At 37.6% G+C, this 25,768-nt stretch overlaps 1 protein-coding gene across 1 annotated transcript in view; it reads right to left on the bottom strand.

Annotated features, from left to right (window-relative positions):
* The window catches only part of LOC150108096 (monocarboxylate transporter 9-like), a 92,839-nt gene that overhangs the window by 6,688 nt on the left and 60,383 nt on the right, over window positions 1-25,768 (bottom strand). Inside the window, exon 5 of the mRNA XM_090390599.1 lies at window positions 5,363-5,645. Within this exon, the coding sequence (XP_090246725.1) occupies window positions 5,363-5,645 (283 nt within the window). The remainder of the gene's footprint in view (window positions 1-5,362; window positions 5,646-25,768) is intronic.

Here is a 25,768-nt window from a genome sequence, read left to right as displayed (position 1 = left end):
TAAGTGAACTGCTGTATGTAGTGAACGTAAGTTATTGTTAATCGAGCTCATGCTTGGCTAGTTAAAATGTTTAATAAATAGCAATGACCAGTGAATTCTGCTAAATTATATTTAGGTTATGAAATAGGAATGCTAGGATTGTAGGAGAACTAAGCCTAAGATAGAATCACATGAAATTGTCTATGACTTGTAATTTCTTTGTATCCATGTTCATATGTAGATTGAACATTGTAAATAGATTTCTTGGCTTAACTAAATTAGTTTGTGAAACAACACATTGAGGCTGATTTGTCAATGCACTAATCCCAAACACTACGAACCTGCATGTATCTGACAAATGAGGGGCAAGATATTTATTATATGCTAAGTAATAAGTTTAAGCCATGACTGATTGAAGGTAATGGTCAGAGTTAAAGGGGAATAATGTCTACTTTATCTTCATTACAATTTCACACTGAAGGGTTAATTTAACTAGCACAGTCAACAAACAAATGAATTTGTTAAATTACAGAGCATGAGTGATAGTAAGAAAGCCAGAACATATAGCAAAAGTAATACAACAAAAAATGAACAAACACAGATAAAGTGTATATTAATACCACTTTAAGTATCAGCAATAGAGCAGACAGCAAAATCAATATCGATTCAATGTTTTGTTGATTGTATTATTTTTTGTTTTTAGGGTGAAAATTCAATGAAGTAGAAAATTACAAACTTTACGTAAAAATTTTAAAATAGCTTAATAACATCTAAAAATTGGAAGGAGGAGAGGATACATGTGAGGAAGGAAAAGGATTTTATTCAATTATTAAGGGATAACTATCTGAGACAGCATGTAATTGAAAGTACTAGGGGTGTGAGAGTGCTAGACCTGGTAATAGCATCTGACAATTTGACTGTAATGAATATGACCATGTTGCCACCTATTGGTGAGAGTGATCATAAGGTCTTGACCTGGGAGGTGGCTAAAGGTGTGGAATTTTTGATTAAGACAGGGTATATGTGGAATTACCGTGCTGGCAAGTATGACAAGCTTAGGAGATTGCTTGGATCAGTGCCATGGCATGTACAACTGCAAGGGCTGGACGTCGATAGAGCATGGGAAGTGGTCAAGGAGCATTTACAGGAGGTAATGGCTGATTGTATACCTAGGGTCCGAATAGTAAAACAAGTAGGGGTTAAATGGATGAATAACACCATTAAGCTTGAGCTGCAAAAAAAGAAACAACTGTGGAGGGAATTTAAAGAAAGGGGTGACCTGCAGGCACACGAACGGTATAAAGTGCAGGCCAGAAAGGTAACGAGTGTGGTAAAAAAAGCAAAAGCGGACTATGAAAGGAAACTAGCTTTGCAAGCAAAAGAGAATCCAAAACAGTTCTTTCAATATGCTGCAAGCAAGAAAAAAACTGTACACGGTAAAATGATTTTAAGGAATGACGATGGTAAGGAGGTCACTGAATCAGTCGATATAGTGGAGTTACTGAGCGTGCACTTTGCAAGAGCATATCATCCAGGTGGTGACATTGAAAAAATGAAGGAACCATTAGTTTATACGGGAATAGTGATGAATGAAGTGGAGGTGACTAGTCTATTACAGAACCTTAATGTGAACACATCTGTGGGATTGGATGGTATACCGGCTAAAGAATTATCAGTGTCCTTGACCATGTTGTTTAATCTGAGTCTCAGGTCTGGCTTAGTCCCGAAGGTGTGGAAAGAGGGGAAAATAGTTTCACTGCATAAAGGAGGATCCAAGACTACGGTTGCAAATTACCGACCGATCAGCATATCAGGAGTCGTTGTCAAGGTCTTAGAGAAAGTAGTCAAGGGAAAAATACAGGAATGGATTGATGAAAACGAGATACTGTACAGGGGACAGCATGGCTTTGTGAAGGGTAGATCATGCTTCAGTAACTTGCTCAAGTTTTATAACAAAGTGACGGCTGAACTGGATAAGGGAAATGGGTTTACAGTGATACTGCTGGACCTGGCAAAGGTGTTTGACAGGATACCACATGGAATACTAATCCGTAAACTACAACATATGGGAATGGATATAGGGTTGGTGAGGTGGATAGGTGGTTGGTTGATGGAGAGATATCAAAGAATAGTTTATTCAGGAGTAGAGTCCAAAAGACGGCCTGTGACTAGTGGTGTGCCGCAGGGTTCTGTTCTTGGACCACTGCTGTTTAATCTGTTCATTAACGATATAGGGAAGGATCTAAGTGGAACAATTCATTTGTTCGCTGATGATGCAAAGTTGGGTAGGGCAATAGTGAATGCAGAAGATGTCAAAGTCTTGCAGGATGACTTAGATAGATTGGAGTTCTGGGCTAAGGAGAATGGATGTCAATTTAATGTGACAAAATGTAAGGTTATGCATTTTGGGGTGAAAAGATTAGCAGCAGTATACCACATTGGTGGAACTGTACTCCAAGAGATTGATGAGGCCAGGGACTTGGGAGTGTTGGTGGATAGGGAGATGAAGTTTAGGGGGCACACTGCAAAAGTAGCTAAATCAGCTCATCAACTCACTTGGTTGTTGAAAAATACCTTGACGAGCAGAGACAAGCAAGTTATTGTACCTCTGTACCGAGCCTTGATAAGACCTCATCTCGACTACTGTGCCCAGATTTGATCACCTCGGTTCCTTCTTGATGGGGAGGAGGTGGAGAGGATCCAGAGGCGAGTAACTAAGATGATAACAGATCTATGGAATGAACCATATGAGAACAGGTTGAAGATTTGTGGGTTGCAGAAACTAGTTGAAAGGCGGAGGAGGGGAGATATGATCGAGACATTCAAATTGCTAAAAGGATTCTATAGGATTAATTCAGAGGATATTTTTGAGATCAGGACTGGTGGTGGGAGAACTAGGGGACACCTATGGAAGCTGGGCAAGAGTGTGGTTAGCAGGGGTGTTAGAGCTGGGTTCTTTACTTTTAGAGTGGTAAATGAGTGGAATAAAGCTGCCAGAGTCTGTTGTGGGTGCTATGATGGTGAATGAGTTCAAGACAAGGTATGATAGATACTGTGAGAATGTAATCGCATAGTTGTGTGGACATGATGTTTAGGGCCTCCCTCGATGAGTCTAAGGACTCCTGGAGTCGCCTATAATAATAATAATAATAATAAAAAACATACTAACAAAGGACATTTATTGCTTTCAAAGTTGTTCACTTGTTCTCCATCTCCATAACTGTGTTTTTCACCCCCCCCTTCAAACTTTGTTGTCATTGTCAAACAGATGCTTGATCTAGTTGTTGGATTCCATACATTAAAAGCCCTAGGAACTATACTTGCTGTATAGAAAATAGCCAATTCAATTTTCCCATCTGAAAAACTAACTCTAGTTCACATATGTTCACTAGGTGGCGATGCTTGTGCCTAAGTAGCATTAGCATCCCTTAGTAATGGTTAAATATGGATATTTGTTTACGTCTAGTACATTTTTAATGAATTTTGGCTTTTTGCTTGAAAATATCAAGATTTTATGCCTTATATCAATGTATAATAGTTCAAAAGGGAATCAACACATTCCCTTTTGAACTCATCATGGCATTAAAAAAAATCAATTATTACACATAGATGAATACAGTATATCTATAAGCAGCACTTGAAAAGTTTTGAGTTGGCTCACAAATCATGCAAATATCTCACTAGTCAAATGTCAGCCTGAATAGAGGTATCATAGTCACACGTTCAATCCCATAACTGGTCAGTTTATAAGCTTTTGTTAATGAAATGATACTTTTTATCTTACAATTACTAATACTGAAAAAATTTACATTTGGTGAGGATATATATTGTTAGAGGTGGAGGAAATAATAGATCTTGGGGTGATGGTGGATAAGGATCTAAAATTTAGAAGACACGTTACCAAAATTGTGAGGAGGACAACACAACGAATTCTGGGAATGATGTGGAGGATACTGACTTGTAGAAGTAAGGAGATTCTGGTTCCATTGTATAACACTCTGAATAGGCCACACATGGACTATTGTGCACAGATTTGGTTACCTGGTTTTCAAAAGGACGAAGAGATCTTGGAAAGGATCCTGAGGCGACTGACTAAGTTTCTGATCTCTGGAATGTTGAATATGAGGAAAGGTTGAGAAGATGCAATTTACAAAGTCTAGTGGATAGGAGAAAGAAAGATGATATGATAAAGACGTACAAGTTGGTAAAAGGGTTGTTATAAGATCAATGTTGAAGAGGCTTTTCATAAAATGGTGGGAGATCAGGGGTAGAACAAGGTCCCTGGAAGCTATATAAGTAGGATGTGAACAAGGGAGTGAGAAGCAGGTTTTTTGCATGAAGAGTTGTGAATGATTGGAATGCCTTGCCTGAGAGTGTAGTGTCTGCAGAGAATTTGAGTGTGTTTAAGGCACAAAGGGACCTCCTAGAAGAGACTTTGACTCCTGAAATCTTAGGGTAATAATAATAATAATAAAACATGTTAACTACTAATGTATTAGTGTCTTTATCAGTCTAATGCACCAAAGAAAACTCATCCATTTTTTTTTTATCAGCATGTTCAGTGTGTTATGAATACTTTCATGCAAAAGACAGTCAAACTATTTATTTTGTGTTATTATGATATTTCTGAAAAATTTATAGATTGTTCTGAAAAATTTTACCTCAGATAATAAGGTAAAATTTTTCAGAACAATCACAAACTCTTAGATCTTCACATATATTTTTAGATTAATATTAAAAAATTCTATAATTGGGGGGGGGATATCTAATGTTCCTTCTCAGCTTTCCAGAGCTTAATATCTGATATCAATGGTTGAATCGAGTGATTTCTAAAGATAAAATTATATGTGCATATCCTATGTCCCCAATAAAGGACAGGATATGCATGCATATCTTATTTTATCTAATTGGTTGTATTAAACATGCCACAGAATTAGCAATCCATATCTATAATATAATAAAACTGAGGATTAAACTGAGATTCCCCCCTTTTTTTTTATTCATCCATCAAAAATTCTTATTCATCATGGACAAGTAGACAAGAACTTATTTTTCAAGACTTTCCTATAACAGACATAGAAATAAGAAATGAAAATATTTCTTGCACTGAGCTTTGCTTTTATGTTTTGAACATGAATCATTCAACAAAATTAGTTAAACTGACTCTCACTATAACTACTACTATAATAAAGTCACTCACTACAACAAACTACTAAAAAGTCTCTAACAAATGCATATAGGCATGATGCTATTTGGAGGGGAATTCACTTCAGAAAAATATCCAGTACAGTGAATTATTTCTGTTATGAGTTTGTTATAGTGGGAATCAAATGTAATATTTTCATGCAGTCTATATTTTTATACTGTATAATACTGTACTTACCTGCAATTGGTGGTCCTATCAAACTAGCTACACCTTGAATAAGAAGCAATAAACCATAACCATCAGTGAAACTGTCAAGGGAAAGGAAATTCACAAGGATAACGGTTGCTAAAGTATAATTGGCACTAATTGTAAAACCATAAATAGCTGACAAAGCAGACAGGCCACCATAATCTTGGATCCATGGAATAAGTATAACAGATACACCACTCATAACTGTCAAAACACTGTACAGGAGGGCTGGATCAGTCCAAGCAGCATCTCCAATGTAACCAACCAAAATCTGCATATAAAATAAAAACAAAATTCTAAATTCTGAACAGATAACCAATGAAAATACAATCAACTCTCTACAAAACATCTATGACCCAAAGGAATCATACATTACAGTGGAAGAGGGTCTGTCATAGTGAATGAGAGACTGCACTCATAATAATAAACTTCATAGCACTGCTGCTATGAAGATTATTATTTTTTTTTTACTTAGTTATAATGGTGTTTTATATAGGGAGAGCTGCCTGTATTCAGCTAAAAGTTTATAGCATTATTTATCATAAGAATATTTTTCAGCTTTAATTTCATAATTAAATAATATTTAAATTTCATGATTTCATGCTAAAATGTCATTACAGAATTTTTTTAAAAATTGTTGATTATATATTTTATGCAATTCATCAAAATAGAACTCAAAGTGCCACCAAGAACACCAAGCTTGACTGGAATTGGAAATGTGCCCATACTAATATTCAACATGGCTCTTAGCAATCTGAGGTGAGGAGCCCTCAAAATCATTATCAAAGCAGATAATGATAATTATTATTAACACCAAACCTCCATTGAGTCAAAAGACTCACTGTGGTGGTGGTGGGGGGGGAGAAACAATGCTATACACAGCCCATCAAACTGTGCTTTAGACTCATTCAATATGTATCTGCATTCAACAAAATGTTAGGCAATGCATTCCAATGACAAACCTTCTCCATACAAAGAACTTACTCCTTATGCCCCTGCTCACACTCTCCTTATATAACTTCCAGGTATGTCCCCTTGTTCTACTCCCTCCTCCATCCTATAAAATATTTCTTCCACATCCCTCTCTTCCTCTTATTCTCACGGCTTTGCAAACAACAGTTACTCAATCTATCCTCATATCTAGCATCCCAAAGACCCGTTATGACCTTAGTCAATCTTCTCTGGACCCTTTCCAACATATCCTCATCACCATGAAGACCAATGGGCCAAATCTGTGCACAGTAATCCATATGAGGCCTGATCAAGGTCTTATACAATGAAACCAGAAAATCCTTATTTCTACAAGTTAAGGTCTTCTGCAACGTGATCTCTGAACTTCAGATAATTGTCTACCACCACTTAACCTAACCTCAACTTCCTCCAAAATTTCCCTGCCAAGTATATACTTTGTATTCCATTGTTGCCTAAATTTCAAAACCTTACACTTAGCAACACTGAATTGACAGTTCCATACTGCTGCCCATTCATGAAATCTATTCAAGTCGTCCTGTAAGGTCACAACATCTGCTTGATTCCTCATCACTCTCTCCAGTTCTGCATATTAATGATTTTGTATATTAATAATATTGGGATAGATTTAACTGATGATAAACAGTTGTATATCACCAGTTAAACCTATCCTAATATCATTAATATAGAAATGAAAACTGACCCTTGCTTCACACCACAAGTAACTTTCCTCTTTCGAGATAGTGCCCTTCATACACAACTTGCTGATAACTACCTGAAAGCCATCCCCCCTATCTAACTGACTAATCTATCATCCAATCCCATTTTCTTCAATTTATTATTATTTTCCTAACCCCCACGGAGTCAAAAGACTCATCACGGGAGATCAACACTAGCAAACACAAAGTCCGTAAAATCATCCACAGTCAGCACATTCACCACCCTCTCAGGCAATGCATTCCATGCTCCTACCACTCTCCATGCAAAAAATGCACTTCTTATCCTTTTACTCACCATCTCCTTTTGCAGCTTCCAGAGATGGCCTCTTGACCTTGTTCCTTTCCCTCATTCTAACATATGATAGTGTTAATAAGATAATAACCCTTAGCAGTTTAAATGTCTCATTCATACCTCTCCCCCCTTTTGCCTTCTATCCACCAAACTCTGCAGTCTGCATGTCCTCAGTCTATCTAATAATCAACATTGTACTGACATCATTTTTGTTATCTGTCACTCAAGACCTCTTAATTTGTGGTGTGGCAATCTATCAAAGGCCTTTGCAAAATCTAAGTATAACACTGTATATGTATCTCCCTTGTCCAATCAATTTGTCACTTTGTGATAATAAATAAATAAGTTTGTAAAACATGACTGCCCTTTAACAAACTCATACTGACAAATGCAAATAATACAACTGTTATGAACCCACTTTTGTATCCTATATCTCACCAACTTATTCAATACCTTAACTACAACTGCAGATATACAGATCAGCCTGTAATTTGTTGCCTTTGCCTTATCACCACCTTTGTGAAGTGGAATAATTTTGTCTTGCTTTCGCTCCTTTGGGACTTGTGTTGTAGCAAGAATCTTGTTAAACAGGTAGGCCAAGGCTGATGCTAACTTCTTGGAACATTCCCTTAAGACATGTGGTGATATGTCATTAAGTCCTATTGCCTTGGTGACATCTAGCTTACTTAACTCCTCATATACCTCTTGCTCACTCACCATTAAGTCTTCTCTCATTTCATTCTCTACACGAGCTTCTGATTTCACACTGAAGATGTGATGAACTACTCTTTAAGTATTCTTTAACACAGAAATTATAACAAAAGATTCTTCTTAAAATGTACCTCAACTTACAAAATTATCATACAGAACTGCACCAGCAATCAAAATAGAAAACATAAATTATTAAGAAATATTATTTCTGGATTCTCTAAAATTACTAATTAAATTAACTCCTCCCCCCTCTTGTTTTTTTGACACTTTCAAAAACCTGAACTATCTCTTTAATCTGTAATCACTGGTTGACAAGATCAATAAATGGATAACACTAAGAACTATGATAACTTCTTGACTAATTTACTTTTGCAGTAAGGCATAACTGTCACAAAAATAACCAGAAAAACTCATATGAAAATTCATATTCATATGAGTTTTTTTAATAAAATTTTAATAAACAAACTTTAGAAGATAAGACATCTTAATACTTAACAGGAATTATTAACTTACAGCATCAGTTTTTAACCACGTGATTATGAAAATGAATTCAAATTAATCCTGAATTATGACAAGCTTAGGGAGAAGCTTGCAGTGCTCCCATAGTACCAGATATTTTATTATTATTATTATTATTATGATAATGATTTAGGCCTCCAAGGAGTCACCAGATTCATCACAGGAGAAAACACAAAGTCTATAATACCACTCATGTTGGAGGTTTAATGGAATATATACATCATGCAAAAAGGATTAAAACTTCCAATATTTCGCCCAGTCACTGAGACATCTTCAAGTATTACAAAATAACTATTGTAACACACCACACAAATATAACACAATACTAAGTGAAACATGTGGTTGACTCTAAAGTCCTATCTTGGTGATGTGCCCTCTATGGGCATTTGTAGGTGGCCTAGGATGTAAGGTGGGATTTCTAGTAATTAATGTTTCCAAAATTTTGGGAAGTTTTATGCAACTGTATTTATTTAAATTCAGTTGATTTCTGAGTGCCACTGCAGATTCTAAAAATAGTCTTTCTTTTTTGAAATGGTGGAGCATGGTGTTTTTTTTTTTTAGGAGATCCTGTTGGTTGTATCCAAAACATCTCAATCATTACCTTGAAGACCATGTTTTGAATACAACCCACAGGATCTCCTGGAAAAAAACCACCATGCTCCACCATAGTAAATTCAAAAAAAGAAAGACTATCTTTAGAATCTGCAGTGGCTCAGAAATCAACCGAATTTAAATAAATACAATTGTATAAAACTTCCCAAAATTTGGGAAAGATTAATTATCAGAGAACCCACCTTACATTCTAGGCCATCTACAAATGCCCACAGAGGACACACCACCACATGTTTTCACTTAGTATTATGTTGTATTTGTGTGTGTGTGTGTGTGTGTGTGTGTGTTACAATAATTTTTTTTGTAATCCCTGAATATGCCTCAGGTGACTGAGATGAAATACTGGAAGCATTAAAATCAGTTTTAATCCTTTCTGAGTGCTGTATATATTCCATTAAACCTCCAACATGATGTCCTCACAGCACTTAAGCCTCAACACATGGTATCATACCACTCCTTGAATCTATTGACCATTTGTGTTCTCAATAGTCTATCTGGATGCATTCCACTGTTCAACCACCCTCTATGCAAAGAAACTACTCCTTACCCCTTTTGCTCACAACTTCCTTTTTTTTTCCTTCCTTTTTCCTTCCTGTCCTCACTATTTCCCTCTGTTTTAGCAAATGAAAGAACTACCCAGTGTCAATCCTGTAACTACCTCTCAACAATTTAAAAGTCTCAATCATATCACCTCTCCTTCTTCTATCTACTAAACTCTGCAATCCACATTCCCACAGCCCATCCTCATAACGAGCATTGTACAGTCCTGATATCATCTTTGTTATGTCCGTGCAGTTAGCCTAGTGGCTTTGCGCTTTGCAATCATATGCCTGGGGAAGGAGTGTCCTAGGTTCGATTCCCGTCAACGACATGAGGAGCTCAAGGATCTTCCTCAGCCATAGCCAAGTTAGCCGGTCTTGGGCGTGGACAGCAGGGTTTTCCCCGCCAGTTTATCTGGTGTTTTTCATCCCGCAAGCAGGCAAACCGGTCCGAGGAGACACACGGATTACAGTCAGGAATATTGATTCAGCCATAGGTCTGATTCGTCAGCCGATGCCGGTTCGGAGCCCGGATAAAAGATGGTACCATGAACTCCCGTAAAAAGGGGGAAACGCTGTCTCATCACAGGGAATTTATTTAATTTATTTATCTTTGTTATCCAGCCTCTGAACTCTTTTCATGGTTAATTTATCCCATTCAAATCCTGGAGACCAAATTTGAATAGAAAAGTTCAGGTGTGGTCTGATCAGGACTATATGCAAGGAAATGGCAACTCTTATCCAATGGCAGTGTTACAGCTTTTGCCGCCCGGGGCAGTCCATGAGTTTGCCACCCCCTCTCAATACACACCAAAAAAATATCACAAAAAGTCAAAACGATGTGTTTGACTTTTTGTGCCGCCTGGGGTGGACTTCCCCCCTCCAACCACCTAGCTATGCCACTGCTCTTATCTCTGGAGGTCAGTGTCCTCAGTATTGCAGCAATACTCTGGGTTACCACCTTTGCATTATGTTTATTGAATTTCAGGTTTCTATCAATCATCACTCCCTGATCCCTTGCTTCCCACCCCACTTTCTCCAGTACAGTTCCTCTATGGGGTATGCAGCCTCAAATCGATGTATCCCAAACTTCAATACTTTACATTTAGCTGAATTAAACTAAAATTCCCAATCATTTGCAAGATTTATGTAAGTATACTTGAAAAACGATTGAGAAGAATTGTGAAGAAAAGCTTGGTGAAGAACAAGCTGGATTCAGGCCAAATAGAGGCTGTCAGAATCAGATCTTCACTTTACAACAAATAGTTGAGAAAGCATGGGAATATAACAAAGATCTACATTTAAGTTTTGTCGATCTGTCAAAGGCATACGACAAGGTGCCAAGAGAGAAGCTATTCAATATGCTACAGTTATATGGTGTCAATGGGGCATTATATCAAGTAATACTTAGTTTTTATTTGAGTTATAAGTCAGCAGTTAGAATTGAAGGAAGTACAGGAAGATGGTTTAGTGTTAAATCTGGTGTCGGACAAGGATGTACATTATCCCCTCTGTTATTCATTATTTATATGGATCACATTATGAAGGAAAGTGGTATTAAACATGATATCAAAATTGACGGTGTTAATGTCAGCTCTTTGCTTTACTTTGTTGACGATGTTATACTACTAAATAAATCCACTACAAGTTTGCAAGATTCCCTGACTAAATTGAATAACTGTTGTAATAGATATGGTATGAAGATCAGCAATAAAAAGACAATGAAAGTAGGCAGAATCATTGAAAATGTCAACTGGGTTGTGAACGAAGAACCTGTGGAACAAGTAAAACATTTCAGCTACTTAGGCACGATTTTTAGTGAGGTAAATTAAATATAGAAATAGACAACAGAATCAACAAAGCTGGTATGGTAGGAAGTCAAATGAATAAATTCATAAGGAATAAGAGAGAAATTAGTCGGAACACTAAATTAGCTGTATACAAGACAGTGTTCAAACCAGTTTTAACTTACGGATCTGAGAGCTGAGTCAGAAGTAAAACACTTGACCAAAGACCGCGAGTCCTGAGAAAGATTAGAGGCATGAACAGATGGCATACATGGCAATATCATATTAAAAATGAGGATATTAGGAAAGAACTCGACATTGTCAGCATCCAGGAATGCATTAGGAGAGCTAATTTCAGGTGGTATGGTCACATAAATAGAATGGGCAAGGAAAGATTAGCAAAACAAGTGTTCTCTGCCAGGTTGGCAGGAAAATGACCCAGAGGAAGACCAAGATATAGGTGGATTGATACTATACAAAGTGCCTTAGACGATAGAAATATATCATCATCATCATCATCATCATCAAATTCCCGCCATGTACCCTCAAGGGATGTACAGGATATGACAATACTACATGAAAAAATTACATCATTACTAACTTCCTATCTACAATTTTCCTCCAAATCAGTCTGTTACTTGTCAAGATTCCAACATTATCAGATCTTATATTTCTATCGTCTAAGGCATTTTGTACTGTATCAATCCACCTATATCTTGGTCTTCTTCTGGGTCGTTTTCCTGCTAACCTGGCAGAGAACACTTGTTTTGCTAATCTTTCCTCTCCCATTCTATTTAAGTGACCATACCATCTGAGATTAGCTCTGCTAATGCATTCCTGGATGCTGAAAATGTCAAGTTCTTTCCTTATATCCTCATTTTTAATATGATATTGCCATTGATGCCATCTGTTCAGGCCTCTAACCTTTCTCAGGACTCTCATATCTGCGGTCTCTAGTCTTTGGTCAAGTGTTTTACTTCTGACCCAGCTCTCAAATCCATAAGTTAAAACTGGTTTGAACACTGTCTTGTATACAGCTAATTTAGTGTTCCGACTAATATCTCAATTATTCCATATGAATTTATTCAGTTGACTTCCCACCATACCAGCTTTGGTGATTCTGTTGTCTATTTCTATATTTAATTTACCATCTTCAGTAAAAATTATGCCTAAGTAGCTGAAATGTTTTACTTGTTCCACAGGTTCTCCATTCACAACACAGTTGATATTTTCAATGATTCTGCCTATTTTCATTGTCTTTGTCTTTTTATTGCTGACCTTCATACCATATCTATTACAACAGCTATTCAATTTAGTCAGAGAATCTTGCAGACTTGTAGCGGATTTATTTAGAAGTATAACATCATCCGCATAAAGCAAAGAGCTGACATTAACATCTCCAATTTTGATATCAGGTTTAATACCACTTTCCTTCATAATGTGATCCATATAGATAATGAATAACAGAGGGGATAATGTACATCCTTGTCTCACACCAGATTTAACATTAAACCATCTTCCTGTACTTCCTTCAATTCTAACTGCTGACTTACAACTCAAATAAAGACTAAGTATTGCTTGATATAATGCCCCATTGACACCATATAACTGCAGCGTATTGAATAGCTTCTCTCTTGGCACCTTGTCATATGCCTTTTCCAAATCGACAAAACATAAATACAGATCCTTGTTATATTCCCATGCTTTCTCGACTATTTGTCTTAAAATGAAGATCTGATCCTGACAGCCTCTATTTGGCCTGAATCCAGGTTGTTCTTCACCAAGCGTTTCTTCCACAATTCTTCTCAACCGTTTCTCAAGTATACTTGCATAGATCTTGCCAGGAACACTCAGTAGGGAAATACCTCTGTAATTCTCACATTCAGTTTTATTTCCCTTTTTATATATGGGTACTATGAGAGCTCTACTGCAATCATCGGGAATTCGTTCCTCTGTTCAGGCTTTCTGAACTATGCAGTGCAGCCACTGTAAGACTTTTATACCACCATACTTCAGCATTTCTGGTCGAATATCATCTACTCCTGCTGCCTTTCCACATTTCAAGCCTTTGATGGCTTTTTCTACTTCAAGTATGGATATGTATTCCTGACTGCATGCCTGGTCAGTGTTTTTTATCACTATGCTGTCATCACTGCTTGTTTCATTTAGCAGTTTTTCAAAGTAATTACTCCATACTTCAAGGATATCTTTTTCTCCTGTTTTCATGTCACCTTTATCATCTCTAACTCCTTTTACAGCACTCTTTCCTCCATTCCTAAGCTTCTTCAACAACCTCCAGAATATTTTGCCACCTTCTTGATATTTATTTTCTACATTCTTGCCAAAGTCCTCCCATGACTTTTGTTTAGCTGGTTTTACACACTGTTTAGCTTTCTTACATTTGTCTCTGTATTCTGTAAGAGTAAAAGCTGACTTATTTGCCAGGAACTTTTGATATGCTTTCTTCTTTTCCTTCACTGCCTCTTTAACTTCCTGTGTCCACCAGGGAGTTCTGAATTTTTTATCCTTGCACACAACCTCACCACATGCCTCTCTGGCAGAATCAATCAATGTTTTCTTCAGAGTTTGCCACTGAATCTCCAAGGTTTGATTCCTGTTCTCAAACTGTTTTATTTTCTTTTCAATAATCTTTCTGTATTTTAGTCTACAGTTCACATCTGAGAGCTGCTCAACTTTTATTTGCTTTAAAACTTTCTTACATGTTATTCTTTTCAATATGAAATTCAATTTTATCCTGCTCAAGACTAAATAGTGATCACTTCCAATTTCAAATCCTCTGTACACTCTGGTGTCCTGCACCAGGGAGAAAACATCACTATCAACAATAACATCGTCAATGAGACTTTTCTTATTCCTTGCCTCTTCTCTCCATGTGAATTTGTGCACATTTTTATGTTGGAACATGGTGTTAGTAATAACCAGTGCATGTCCTGAGCAGAAATCCAACAGATATTTGCCATTATTATTAGCTTTGCTCTTTTCTCCAAATTTTCCCAAAATATTTTTGTATGTCTCACAATCATTTTCTACTCTGCTATTTAGATCCCCAACAAGGACCAACTTTTCATTTTTCATTGTGTCAGTTGCTTTTTCTAAAGCCTCAAAAAATTCCTCCACTTCTACCTTAGTAGAACCTTCTGTGGGACCATAGGCACAAATAAGTCTCATTGTCCAGTTCCCCATTCTCATATTTGCCCACATTTCTCTACTTGAGACTGACTGCCATTCAAGAAGATTAGCCTCGTATTTTGTGTTGAATACTATGGCTACTCCTTCTTTTCCTTGATTGTCATTGCCTGAATATAACATTTTGTATTTATTGCCCAGAAAGATCTCACCAGTTTTGGTCTTTTTTGTTTCAGTCATCCCAATTATGTCGATCTTATACTTATCTAATTCAATAGAAATATAAGATCTAATAATATTGGAGTCTTGACAAGTAATAGACTGATTTGGAGGAAAATTGTAGATATGAAGTTAATAATGATGTAAATGTTTCATGTAGTAATATCATATCCTGTACACTCCATGAGGGTAGATGGGGAATTTGATGATGATAACAATACAGGTCCCAGAACTGAGCCCTGTGGGATCCTAATTGTAACCTTCTCATTCCTTGATACTGTTATTATTATTATTATTACCTCAAGACCTCATGGAGTCAAAGAGTCATCTGGGAGGTCCTTTTATCACACACACACATCTCATCATACCGTGTCTTAAACACACTCAAACTCCTTGCAGACACCACACTCTCAGGCAAGGCATTCCAATCATTCACAACTCTGCACGGAAAAAACTGCCTCTCACTCCCGTACTCACACCCTCTTTATACAGTTTCCAGGGATGACCTCTGGTTCTCCCCTGATCTCCCACTATTCTCTGTAGAACTTCTCCACCATTGATCCTATAACAACCCCTTACCAACTTGTAGGTCTCTATCATATCTCCCCTTTTCCTCCTGTCCCGCAGACTCTGCAAATTACATATTTTCAATCTTTCCTCATACTCGACATTCCAGAGGTCAGAAACTACTTTAGTCAGTCGCCTTTGGACCCTTAACAACATCTCTTCATCCTTCTGAAAACCCGGTGACCAAATCTGGGTACAATAGTCCATGTGTGCCTAATCAAAGCCTTATACAACGTAATAAGAATCTCCCTACTTCTACACGTTAGTGTCCTCTGCATCATTCCCAGAAGCCTTTGTTTTGTCTTCACAATTTTGGCGATGTGGCCCTAAATTTTAGATCCTTATCCACTCTCTCCCCCAGATCTCTTATTTCCTTTACCTCCAACAATATATTCTCACCAGGCATAAATTCTGCATCCCATCTTTGTTTTCCAAATTTTAAAATCTTACATTTTGCAACATTGAACTCATATCCCCATTTCCATGCCCAATCACTCAATTTATTCAAGTCTTCTTGTAAGGCCACATCATCTTCACTCCTCTTTATGGTTCGTCCCAACTTTGCATCATCTGCAAACAACTGAATATCTCCATCCAAATCTTCGCCAATATCATTAATATACAAGTTAAACAGTAATGGCCCTAAAACAGACCCCTGAGGCACTCCACTAGTGACTTTCCTTTTCCTGGATATCCCCCCCCCCATACACAACTTGTTGATACCTATCAGATACCAGTCTCCAATCCAATGCACTAATCTAATATCCAACCCCATCTGCTCTAATTTGACTGTCAACTTATCATGAGGTATTCTATCAAAAGCCTTTGCAAAATCCAAGTATATTACTGTGCATCCTTCTCCTCTGTCCAAGGAAGCAGTCACTTTATTGTAATAAGTAAGTAGATTACTAAAACATGCCCTCCCTTTAGCAAATCCATGCTGTCCATCAAAGATCATACCATTGTTGTCAACCCAACTCTGGATCCCAGTTCTCACAAGCTTCTCCAACAACTTAACAACACCTGACACACAGATAGGCCTATAGTTTGATGCTTTAGTTCGATCACCTTCTTCATGAAGTGGCACAATCTTGCCCTCCTTCCACTCCTTAGGAACTTGACCCAGTGCAAGACTCGTATTAAAAAAAAATATGTCAAGGCAGGTGTCAACTCCCTGGCACATTCCTTCGGAATATGCGGTGATATATTACCAAGTCCCACAGCCTTATTTACATCTAGTTTACTCAACTCCCCAAACACCTCTTGCTCACTTACAGTCAGTCTCTCCTCCCCATCATCAACAGCTCTCAATCTCTCCATGAAGTCACATTCACAAGATTGAAAGATCTTTATGAACTGCTCATTAAGTATCTCCACACATTCTGCAACAGCTGTCTTTATACCATTTTCTCCAATCAATGTCATCCTTCCATAATCATTCTTTCTTTTGCTGGCTACATATCGAAAGAACTTCCTAGGATTCTTTTTGACTTCATTAGCTAACTGCTGTTCATACCTCTCTTTAGCTACCTCACCAACCAAGTCACTCTCCTTGCCTGGTCTTTGTAGACTTCATGAAATTGGTTATTTCCATTTCTCTTATGCTGCCTCCACAATGCCCTTTTTCTCTATATCGAATGCTTAATCTCTTTATTCATCCATCTCACACCTACCTTATTTAACCTTCGCACCCTTGGAATACATTTAGACATTGCATCTACTGGATAGTTTTTGAAAATTCCCTAAGCTGCATTGATCTCTTTTCCAGCTAACTCCTCATTCCACACTACACCTGCAAGCTGTCTCCTGAGCTCTTCATAATCACCCCCCCCCCTGTAGTTCCACATATACCCTTTTCTCACTTTGTTTCCTCATACATAACTCTCTGATATCTATCAGATAGCCAATCCCAAATACAGTTCACTAACCTGACATATAAACCCATGGGCTACAACTTAAATATCTGATGATTATGTGATACCCTGTCAAATATCTTTGCAAAATCCAAAAAAAATGGCAGAATATGCCTTTCCCTCATCAACCGCTTTTGTCACTTTATTATAAAAGGCAATCATATTACTAAAACAAAAGCATCCCTTAACAAATCCATGTTGACTCTCAGATAACATTACCCTCATCTACCCAATGCTGTAAATGATCCCTCACTAATTTCTCCAAAATCTTAAGAACTAGTGATGAAATACAAACTGCTTTATAGTTTGACACTTCCAATTTGCTACCACTCTTATGCAATGGCACTATCCTATCCTCCTCCCACTCCTTGGGCACCTATCCCATGGCCAGACTTTTTGAAAAGCAAGGTCAATGGAGCTGCCAGTTCTTTAGCACATTCTTTAAAACCCATGGCAAAATCCCATCCAGTCTCATTGCTTTATTGTCATCCAGAGTACTCAGTATTTGAACCACTCGCTTCTTGAACTTCTAAACCTCAAACCTGCCTTGTCCCTCTAGTATTAAAACCTACCTCTCCGGGATAAAATATCCCAATACAATGTTCACTGAACAACTCCATTATGTCCTTTCCATCAGTCACTCTATTCCCATTTTTATCCAACAATATCATTTTTTCACAATCATTTCTCTTATTATTATTATTATTATTACATGACAAGTCCAAGGACTCATCACAGGAGAGCATTCTACTCTATTATTATTGTTCCGGGAAACTCCAAGGAGTCGACAGACTCATCGAGGGAGGCCCTAACATCATGTCAAGAACAACTATTCAACATTCACACAGTATCTATCATATCTTGCCTTGAACTCATTCACGGTCGTAGCACCCACAACAGACTCTGGAAGCTTATTCCACTCATTTACCACTCTCCAAGTAAAGAACCTAGCTCTAACACCCTTGTCAACCACGCTCTTGCCCAGCTTCCATGCATGGCCCCTAGTCCTCCCACCACCAGACATATTTTCAAAAATATCTTCTGGATCAATCTTATAAAAACCCTTCAGTAATTTGAATGTCTCAATCATATCACCCCTCCTTCGCCTATCGTCCAATTTCTGCAACCCACAAATCTTCAACCTATTCTCATAAGGTTCATTCCACAGACCTGCTATCATCTTGGTCACTCGTCTCTGGACCCTCTCCACCTCCTCCCCATCACGAAGAAACCCTGGTGCCCATAGCTGGGCACAGAAGTCCAGATGGGGTCTTATCAAGGCTCGATACAGAGGAACAACAACTTGTTCGTCTCAGCATGTTAAAGTATTTTTCAGAACCCAAGTGATTTGGTGAGCTGTTTTAGTTACTTTTGCAATGTGCCCTCTAAACTTCAACTCCCTATCCACCAACACTCCCAAATCCCTGGCCTCATCAATCTCCTGGAGTATGGTTCCACCAATGCGATATACTGCTGCTATTCTTTTCACCCCAAAGTGCATAACCTTACACTTTGCCACATTAAATTGACATCCATTTTTCCTAGCCCAGTCCTCCAAACTATCCAAATCATCCTGTAAAATTTTGACATCCTGTGTACTCATAATTGCTCTACCCAACTTTGCATCATCAGCAAACAAGTGAAAACTTCCTCTCAGATCCTTGCCAATATCATTGATGAACAAATTGAAAAGCAGTGGTCCAAGAACAGAGCCCTGTGGCACTCCACTAGTCACAAGACGTCTTTTAGACTCCACTCCTGAATAAACCACTCTTTGATATCTCTCCTTCAACCACCCTCTTATCCATCTCACCAACCCTATATCTATACCCATCTGCTCCAGTTTACTGATTAGGGTTCCATGTGGTATCCTATCAAAGGCCTTGGCAAGGTCCAGTAGTATCACTGTAAACCCATTACCCCTATCCAGTTCAGCCGTCACTGTGTTATAAAACGTGAGCAAGTTACTGAGGCATGATCTACCCTTCACAAAACCATGTTGTCCCCCATACAATATCCCATTTTCATCTATCCAATCCTGTATTCTTTTCTTGACTAATTTCTCTAAGACCTTGACAATGATTCCTGATATGCTAATCGGTCGGTAATTTACAACAGCAGTCTTGGAGCCACCTTTATGCAGTGGAACTATTTTCCCCTCTTTCCACCCGCTCGGGACTAACCCAGACCCAAGACTCAAATTAAACAAAATGGTCAAGGGTACTGACAATTCTTTAGCTGCTTCTCGTACAACACGAGCTGGTATACCATCCAATCCCACAGATGTATTGACATTGAGGTTATGCAATAGACTACTCACCTCCACTTCATTAACCACAATTCCCGTATAATCTACTGGTTTATTCGTTTCTGCAATGTCACCACCTGGATGATATACTTTTGCAAAGTGCTCACTCAGTAACTCAACTATCTCATCTGATTCAGTTACCCACCTACCATCGGCATTCTTTAAAATCAATCTGCCATGTACATTTTTCCTTTTACTTGCTACATATCTAAAAAACTGTTTAGGATTCTCTTTAGCCTGCATGGCCAATGTTCTTTCGTAATCCTTTTTTGCTTTTCTTACCACACTCGTCACCCTTCTGGCCTGCGCTTTATACCGTTCATGTGCCTGCCGGTCACCCTTCTCCTTAAATTCCCTCCATAGTTGTTTCTTTTTTTGCAACTCAAGCTTAATTCCGCTCTATTCTGCTACCTACATCTCTTTATGTCTCTTACTACTTAATTTTCCAATTACAACATTACTACCATCCATGCTATCTACTGCCCATCACCACTAGTATTTTTTGTCTGTAAATTATGTGTGTTCTAATGGCCCATTGGTTTGTATATGAGATGAAAAACCTGAGTTTCTAAGACAAAAAACCCTGCTACCTCCAAATGACATCGGCCAACTCACCTTCAATTGAAAAAAACCATATAAAAGAATCCTATCATCATGACGAGAATTGAACTAAGGCCTTTACCAATTGAAGAGTGCAATGTACCATCATTCTTCCAATTGCACTATGGAGGCACTTATATTACAAGAGAAAGATATCAGCCATACATAGGAAACAATCAAGAAGTGATTAAAATAATGATATCTGATTTGGTTCTCAAAAGGTAGAAGAATGGAGCTTACCAAATGGATATTAGAAGGATTTTTCATACTTATAAAGCAAAAGATTTTAAAAAAATGCAAAATGCTGTGAAAGGAGTAGAGAAGAGAAATGAGGAGGTATACAAGAAGTATAAAGCACAGACTAAAAAACAATGAAAGCAAAATCAAGAGACAGCAGAGCAAGGTAAAGGAAATTCTAGAGAGGTCTGTCAATATCTGATAGAGAAAGAATGATAAAAGAAAGAATGACCACAGAAGAATAAGAGACTTTAGAGGAATGCAGGGAGTACAAGAATACATGTGAGAGAATGGGAGAGTAAAAAAAGAGAGTGGAAGCAGAAAGAGTTAGGCACACCAGTGAGAGAAGAGTGATGCATGTGATGAATACTGATGCAATGATTTGATGTGTGCACAGTAGTGTGTTAGGAAGTGCTTGTCTGCACGAATGATAGGAGAGTTTGGCAATGGCAGTGAAGTGAGGTGAAAATGTGGATGAGATGGAAGTGAATGGTTGGTAAGAATAATCTGAGAGGTAGTCTGAATCATGTAGCGAGAGATTTGAAAGTGATGTTAGAGACTGTGCAGCAGAAAAGTGTGAGAGACAGAGAGTGTGTTGCTTGAGTGTGATTATGCAGAGTGGAGGAGATGAGTAGTGATAATGAATGAAATGATAGTGAGAATATATAGGATGCTTGGAGTGCCTTTTATGACAGAAATGAACTGTATGCAAGAGATTGGATGCATTTGAAAACAGAAGGATGCAGGCAATGAGAGAAACAGTTGTTTTCTGGGCAATATCATTTTTTTCACAATCATAAAATGTGTTATGGCAAGAGAAACTAAAGTTGCCAAAATGGAAGATAGCAGGGATGGTCTTGTGTGGAGATAACAGCTTGAAAGATAAGAGGGTGTGAACTATATTTCAAAGCCAAGTGAAGTCTTTGGAGAGTAATAATAGTTATGGGAATGTTGACAATGCACTGGATTTTCTACATACATGTGCTATAAACATTAGGAATAAAGCAAATAAGTTGGTTGTATTGACTGACTCAGTCTTTAAAAACTGTTGGTATTAGTAAAACTTTGTTAACTGAAAAGAATGTTCTCAGTTAACAGAATGAAGCAGAAGAATGAAGGGTAAGTAGAGTTAAGAAGAATGAAGGGTATAACATATTTCATTAGGATATAAAAGGTAAATGGAATGTTGTAGTGTTGCTTATTGTAAGAAAAAACAATCATCCTCTGAGGATAAACAATCAGAGGGGAACTGGCATAATGGCTTTGAGAATATATCATGAAAGGTAGAAGTGAACAGGTTCATACTTAGTGGGAAGTTGTTATAGACCAGGAAACATAAATAGTGATGAGTTAGAAATTCAAGTAAATTAGTTTGACAAGTGCAAAATAAGTATCATTATGAGAAACTTGATGCAAATTAAGAGTTTTGGACATGGTTATAACATTAGAGGATCTCACTGTGACTGAGATGCCACACTTCCTAAACTTTGATGAGAGTGACTTAGAGGATGAACAGGCATGTAAAAGTATCAAGGAGGAAAGAATTTTAGTGGAATTATAAGGCAGATGACTAAGAAATTTAGAAACCAGCTTGGAACAGCACAACAGATGAAAGAATTTGAAGGAAGACAGATCAGTAGTGTATGGGAACCATTGATTGGCCTGGTTAGCCACATGGTTAAAATACCTGATTCCAACTTGCAGGCTATATATGGGTTTATAATCCAGCTGTGGTCATAGATGTTTGTGGAACCATCACCTAGCTTACTGGAAGCCTTGAGTAGATTGAAAAAGTTCCATGTTTGATCTCTGGGAAAGGGTTTCTGGACTATGTAAAAATATTAGAATAATAAATAAATAAATAAATAAATATCTTGAAAAAATCTTTATCCAGACTATGCTACTTCACAACCATTCATAAAAATATGTCTTCAAAATATATTTAAGAAATAAATGTTAACAGCAAAGGCAAAGTGCACAGCTTAAGTGGAGAAGATGAAGCAATCTGGAATATAATAGATGAAGAAATGGATAGCTACAGATGAAAAAGAGAATATTAGAGGAGACTAGTGCTCAATCCAAGGAGTTCTTTCATTATACAGCCAGTAGGAGAAGAAATGATTATGGATGGATGACTTTACTATTTGTAGTTGTATGTATAACAATCACTTTGTAAGGATGTTTCATCCTAGTAAATCAGGATTTATTCCTGGAAGAATGAAAAGGGGGTATTCCAAATACTGAGTACCCAAGATGTCAGTAAGATATGGCATTGACTCAAGTACTTTAATGAAAGTCATGTAACAGGACAAATTCCTGAGAAATGGAAGAACAGTAAGATAATTTTATTGTGTGAGTGTAACGGCAGAATGGAGGTCTCCAACTACAGAGTGGTTTGCATTTCTCCTCTCGTGGTTAATATTCTGGAAAAATTACTAAGCGTACATATCCAGAATCGGACAGATGAGCACAATATCATTTGTGAAGGTCAGTGGATCTGTTAAGGGCCACTCTTGTTTTAGTAATCGTAGCCTTTTATAATAGATTAACAACTGCAGTGCATAATGGAAAGGCATCACAAACATCAATTCCGATGGTGGAATATGAATCTGTAGTCTTTTTGTTTGGGGAATGGGTATATTAACCACTCATCAAACCAAGCTGGCAATTTCTGATAGATATCAGAAAATTGTGTAAGGGGGAAGTATGCAGTATCAGGGCATAGGAAAGTTACTAGTGGAATTCCACAGGATTAAGAACTGGGGCTGTTACTTTATTATTGTTATCTTTATTATTATTATCATTATTATCTTTATTATTGCTATCTTTATTACTATTATTATTATTATTATCTTTATTATTGTTATCTTAATTATTATTATCATTATTATCTTTATTATTGCTATCTTTATTACTATTATTATTATTATTATCTTTATTATTGTTATCTTAATTATTATTATTAAGAAACCTCCAGGAAGTCAGGGACTCATCGAGGGAAGTCATATACTACACATGATACCTGATGAGTGTTCTTCAATTCATTCACACTGCTTGCACACACAACATCCAATGGCAATCCATTCCAATCATGCACCACTCTCTGAGAGAAAAATCTAGATCTCACTCCCTTCTTAGCGACATTCATTCTCGGTTGTCAAGGATGCCCTCTTGTCCTTTCCCCACTCTCCATAAAAGCTACTCATCCACATTACCAGGTCTATAGCAACATCCAACAAAGTATTTCATTCTATTCATATCTATCTCAAACCATACCTCTTGAAAATCACTACCACTATTTCCCTCTTTCATCTCTACCTTGTATGGACATAACTTGATTTCTATCATCAATAGCACTTCACCTCCTATATTACCCTTCTATCTTCACAAAATACGTCATATCTTTCCATCTCTATTCCTGTCAAGATGTCATGCTCATCCAACCATGTCTCACTTATTCCAACAAATTTTGGGTGAACACTCAATCAGTGCAACTATTTCATTTCCCTTGTTTCTGAAACATAATAGCTCAATCTTGGATCTATAACAAGTTTCACTGATACCACTTATTAGATGTGATTTCTCCATACTTTCCTGGAGCCATTTCTTTTTCTCTTTACTCATCCCATTCCCTTCTCGTCTACACATCCATTCACATCCTTTTGGAGTATCACTCACATCGTGTTCCCTTGTCCCTGCTGAGTCTCCCCGGTTCCCTGTTTGTCTTGCACACTTGTTCTCTCATTTCATACACTCACGCTACTCACTTCTTCATTCAAGCACCATTTCAATCTTTCCTTCCTTTCTTCCTTACTCTCCTGCTCTTTCACATCACTTCTTACTTGCTCAGATTCTTTCTCTGCGCTCTTTACTCTCCCTTCCAGCAACAGTCTCTCCAAATGACTCACACCAAAACTATTCAAATGCAGATCTTTTATACAGTTCGAACTCATTCCACACATTAACAAACTGCACTTCTTTCTTTTCACACATTTCTGTTAACACATCTTTCATAATTCTTGCCTCATCTCATCACTGTTATACCTCGGCACCACACTGACTACCCTTCCTATCACATTATTATCTTTTATCCTTCTCAACAACCTCCTGATATCTAATCTTACATTCTCCTTGTTCACAGTCAAGTCATTTGTCCCTACTTCCACTACCAACTCCTTTGCTCATTTACTCCTCATATCCAATGCCTCAATCGCTATTCATTTTACCTCCTGGAAAACAAACTTTGTGCATCTTATATTTTACCACACCTCTAATTATTGAATTACTATACAATGCAACTTGTGGGTCTTTCATTACCTTTTTCATACCAACATCATTTGCTTTCATCTTCTTCACCCTTCCATACATATCTCTAATTCTCTTCATTTTTTCACTCCACATTCGCTTCATCTTCACCACCTCAGTTTTCGAATCTTGCATTCTTTTTTTGCTACCATTCACTCTCACTATTTTATTCCAGTCACACACAGTTGTTTGACATCAATCCCACTTGCCACCTTACTGTTACCTGCACTCTGTTTTTCAATGTCATTATTGCCCAGTTTATCATTAATGTCACTCTGTTTTATTATTAATTATTATCTCAATGGAGTCTTTGACTCCATTGAGTCTTGGGATAATAATTAATAATAAAACAGAGTGACATTAATGATAAACTGGGCAATAATGACATTGAAAAACAGAGTGCAGGTAACAGTAAGGTGGCAAGTGGGATTGATGTCAAACAACTGTGTGTGACTGGAATAAAATAGTGAGAGTGAATGGTAGCAAAAAAAGAATGCAAGATTCGAAAACTGAGGTGGTGAAGATGAAGCGAATGTGGAGTGAAAAAATGAAGAGAATTAGAGATATGTATGGAAGGGTGAAGAAGATGTCTGCAGAGAATTTAAACATGCTTAAATTCTCTGCAGACACCACACTCTCAGGCAAGGCATTCCAATCATGCCATAACTCTGCATGCAAAAAACCTGCATCTCACTCCCCTGCTCACACCCTCCTTATACAGCTTCCAGGGATGACCTCTGGTTCTCCCCCCTGATCTCCCACCATTTTCTGTAAAACCTCTCCAACAGTGATCCTGTAACAACCCCATACTAACTTGTAGATCTCTATCATATCATACATGTGATAGTGTGGCCAAGCGGTCTAAAATGCTGGTTTTAATCTCATTGAGATGGTGGGTTTGAATCCCACCAATGCAAGTATCTTTTGCCGGCGTGGCTGGCTGAGTGGTT

This window comes from Typopeltis vanoorti, chromosome 3 (genome assembly GCF_054136105.1).
Source record: "Typopeltis vanoorti isolate ZY-2024b chromosome 3, IOZ_Tvanoo_1.0, whole genome shotgun sequence".
Classification (NCBI taxonomy): domain Eukaryota; kingdom Metazoa; phylum Arthropoda; class Arachnida; order Uropygi; family Thelyphonidae; genus Typopeltis; species Typopeltis vanoorti.
The sequence above is the reverse complement of the archived record's forward strand: the minus strand, read 5'-3'. Positions and strand labels throughout refer to the sequence as shown.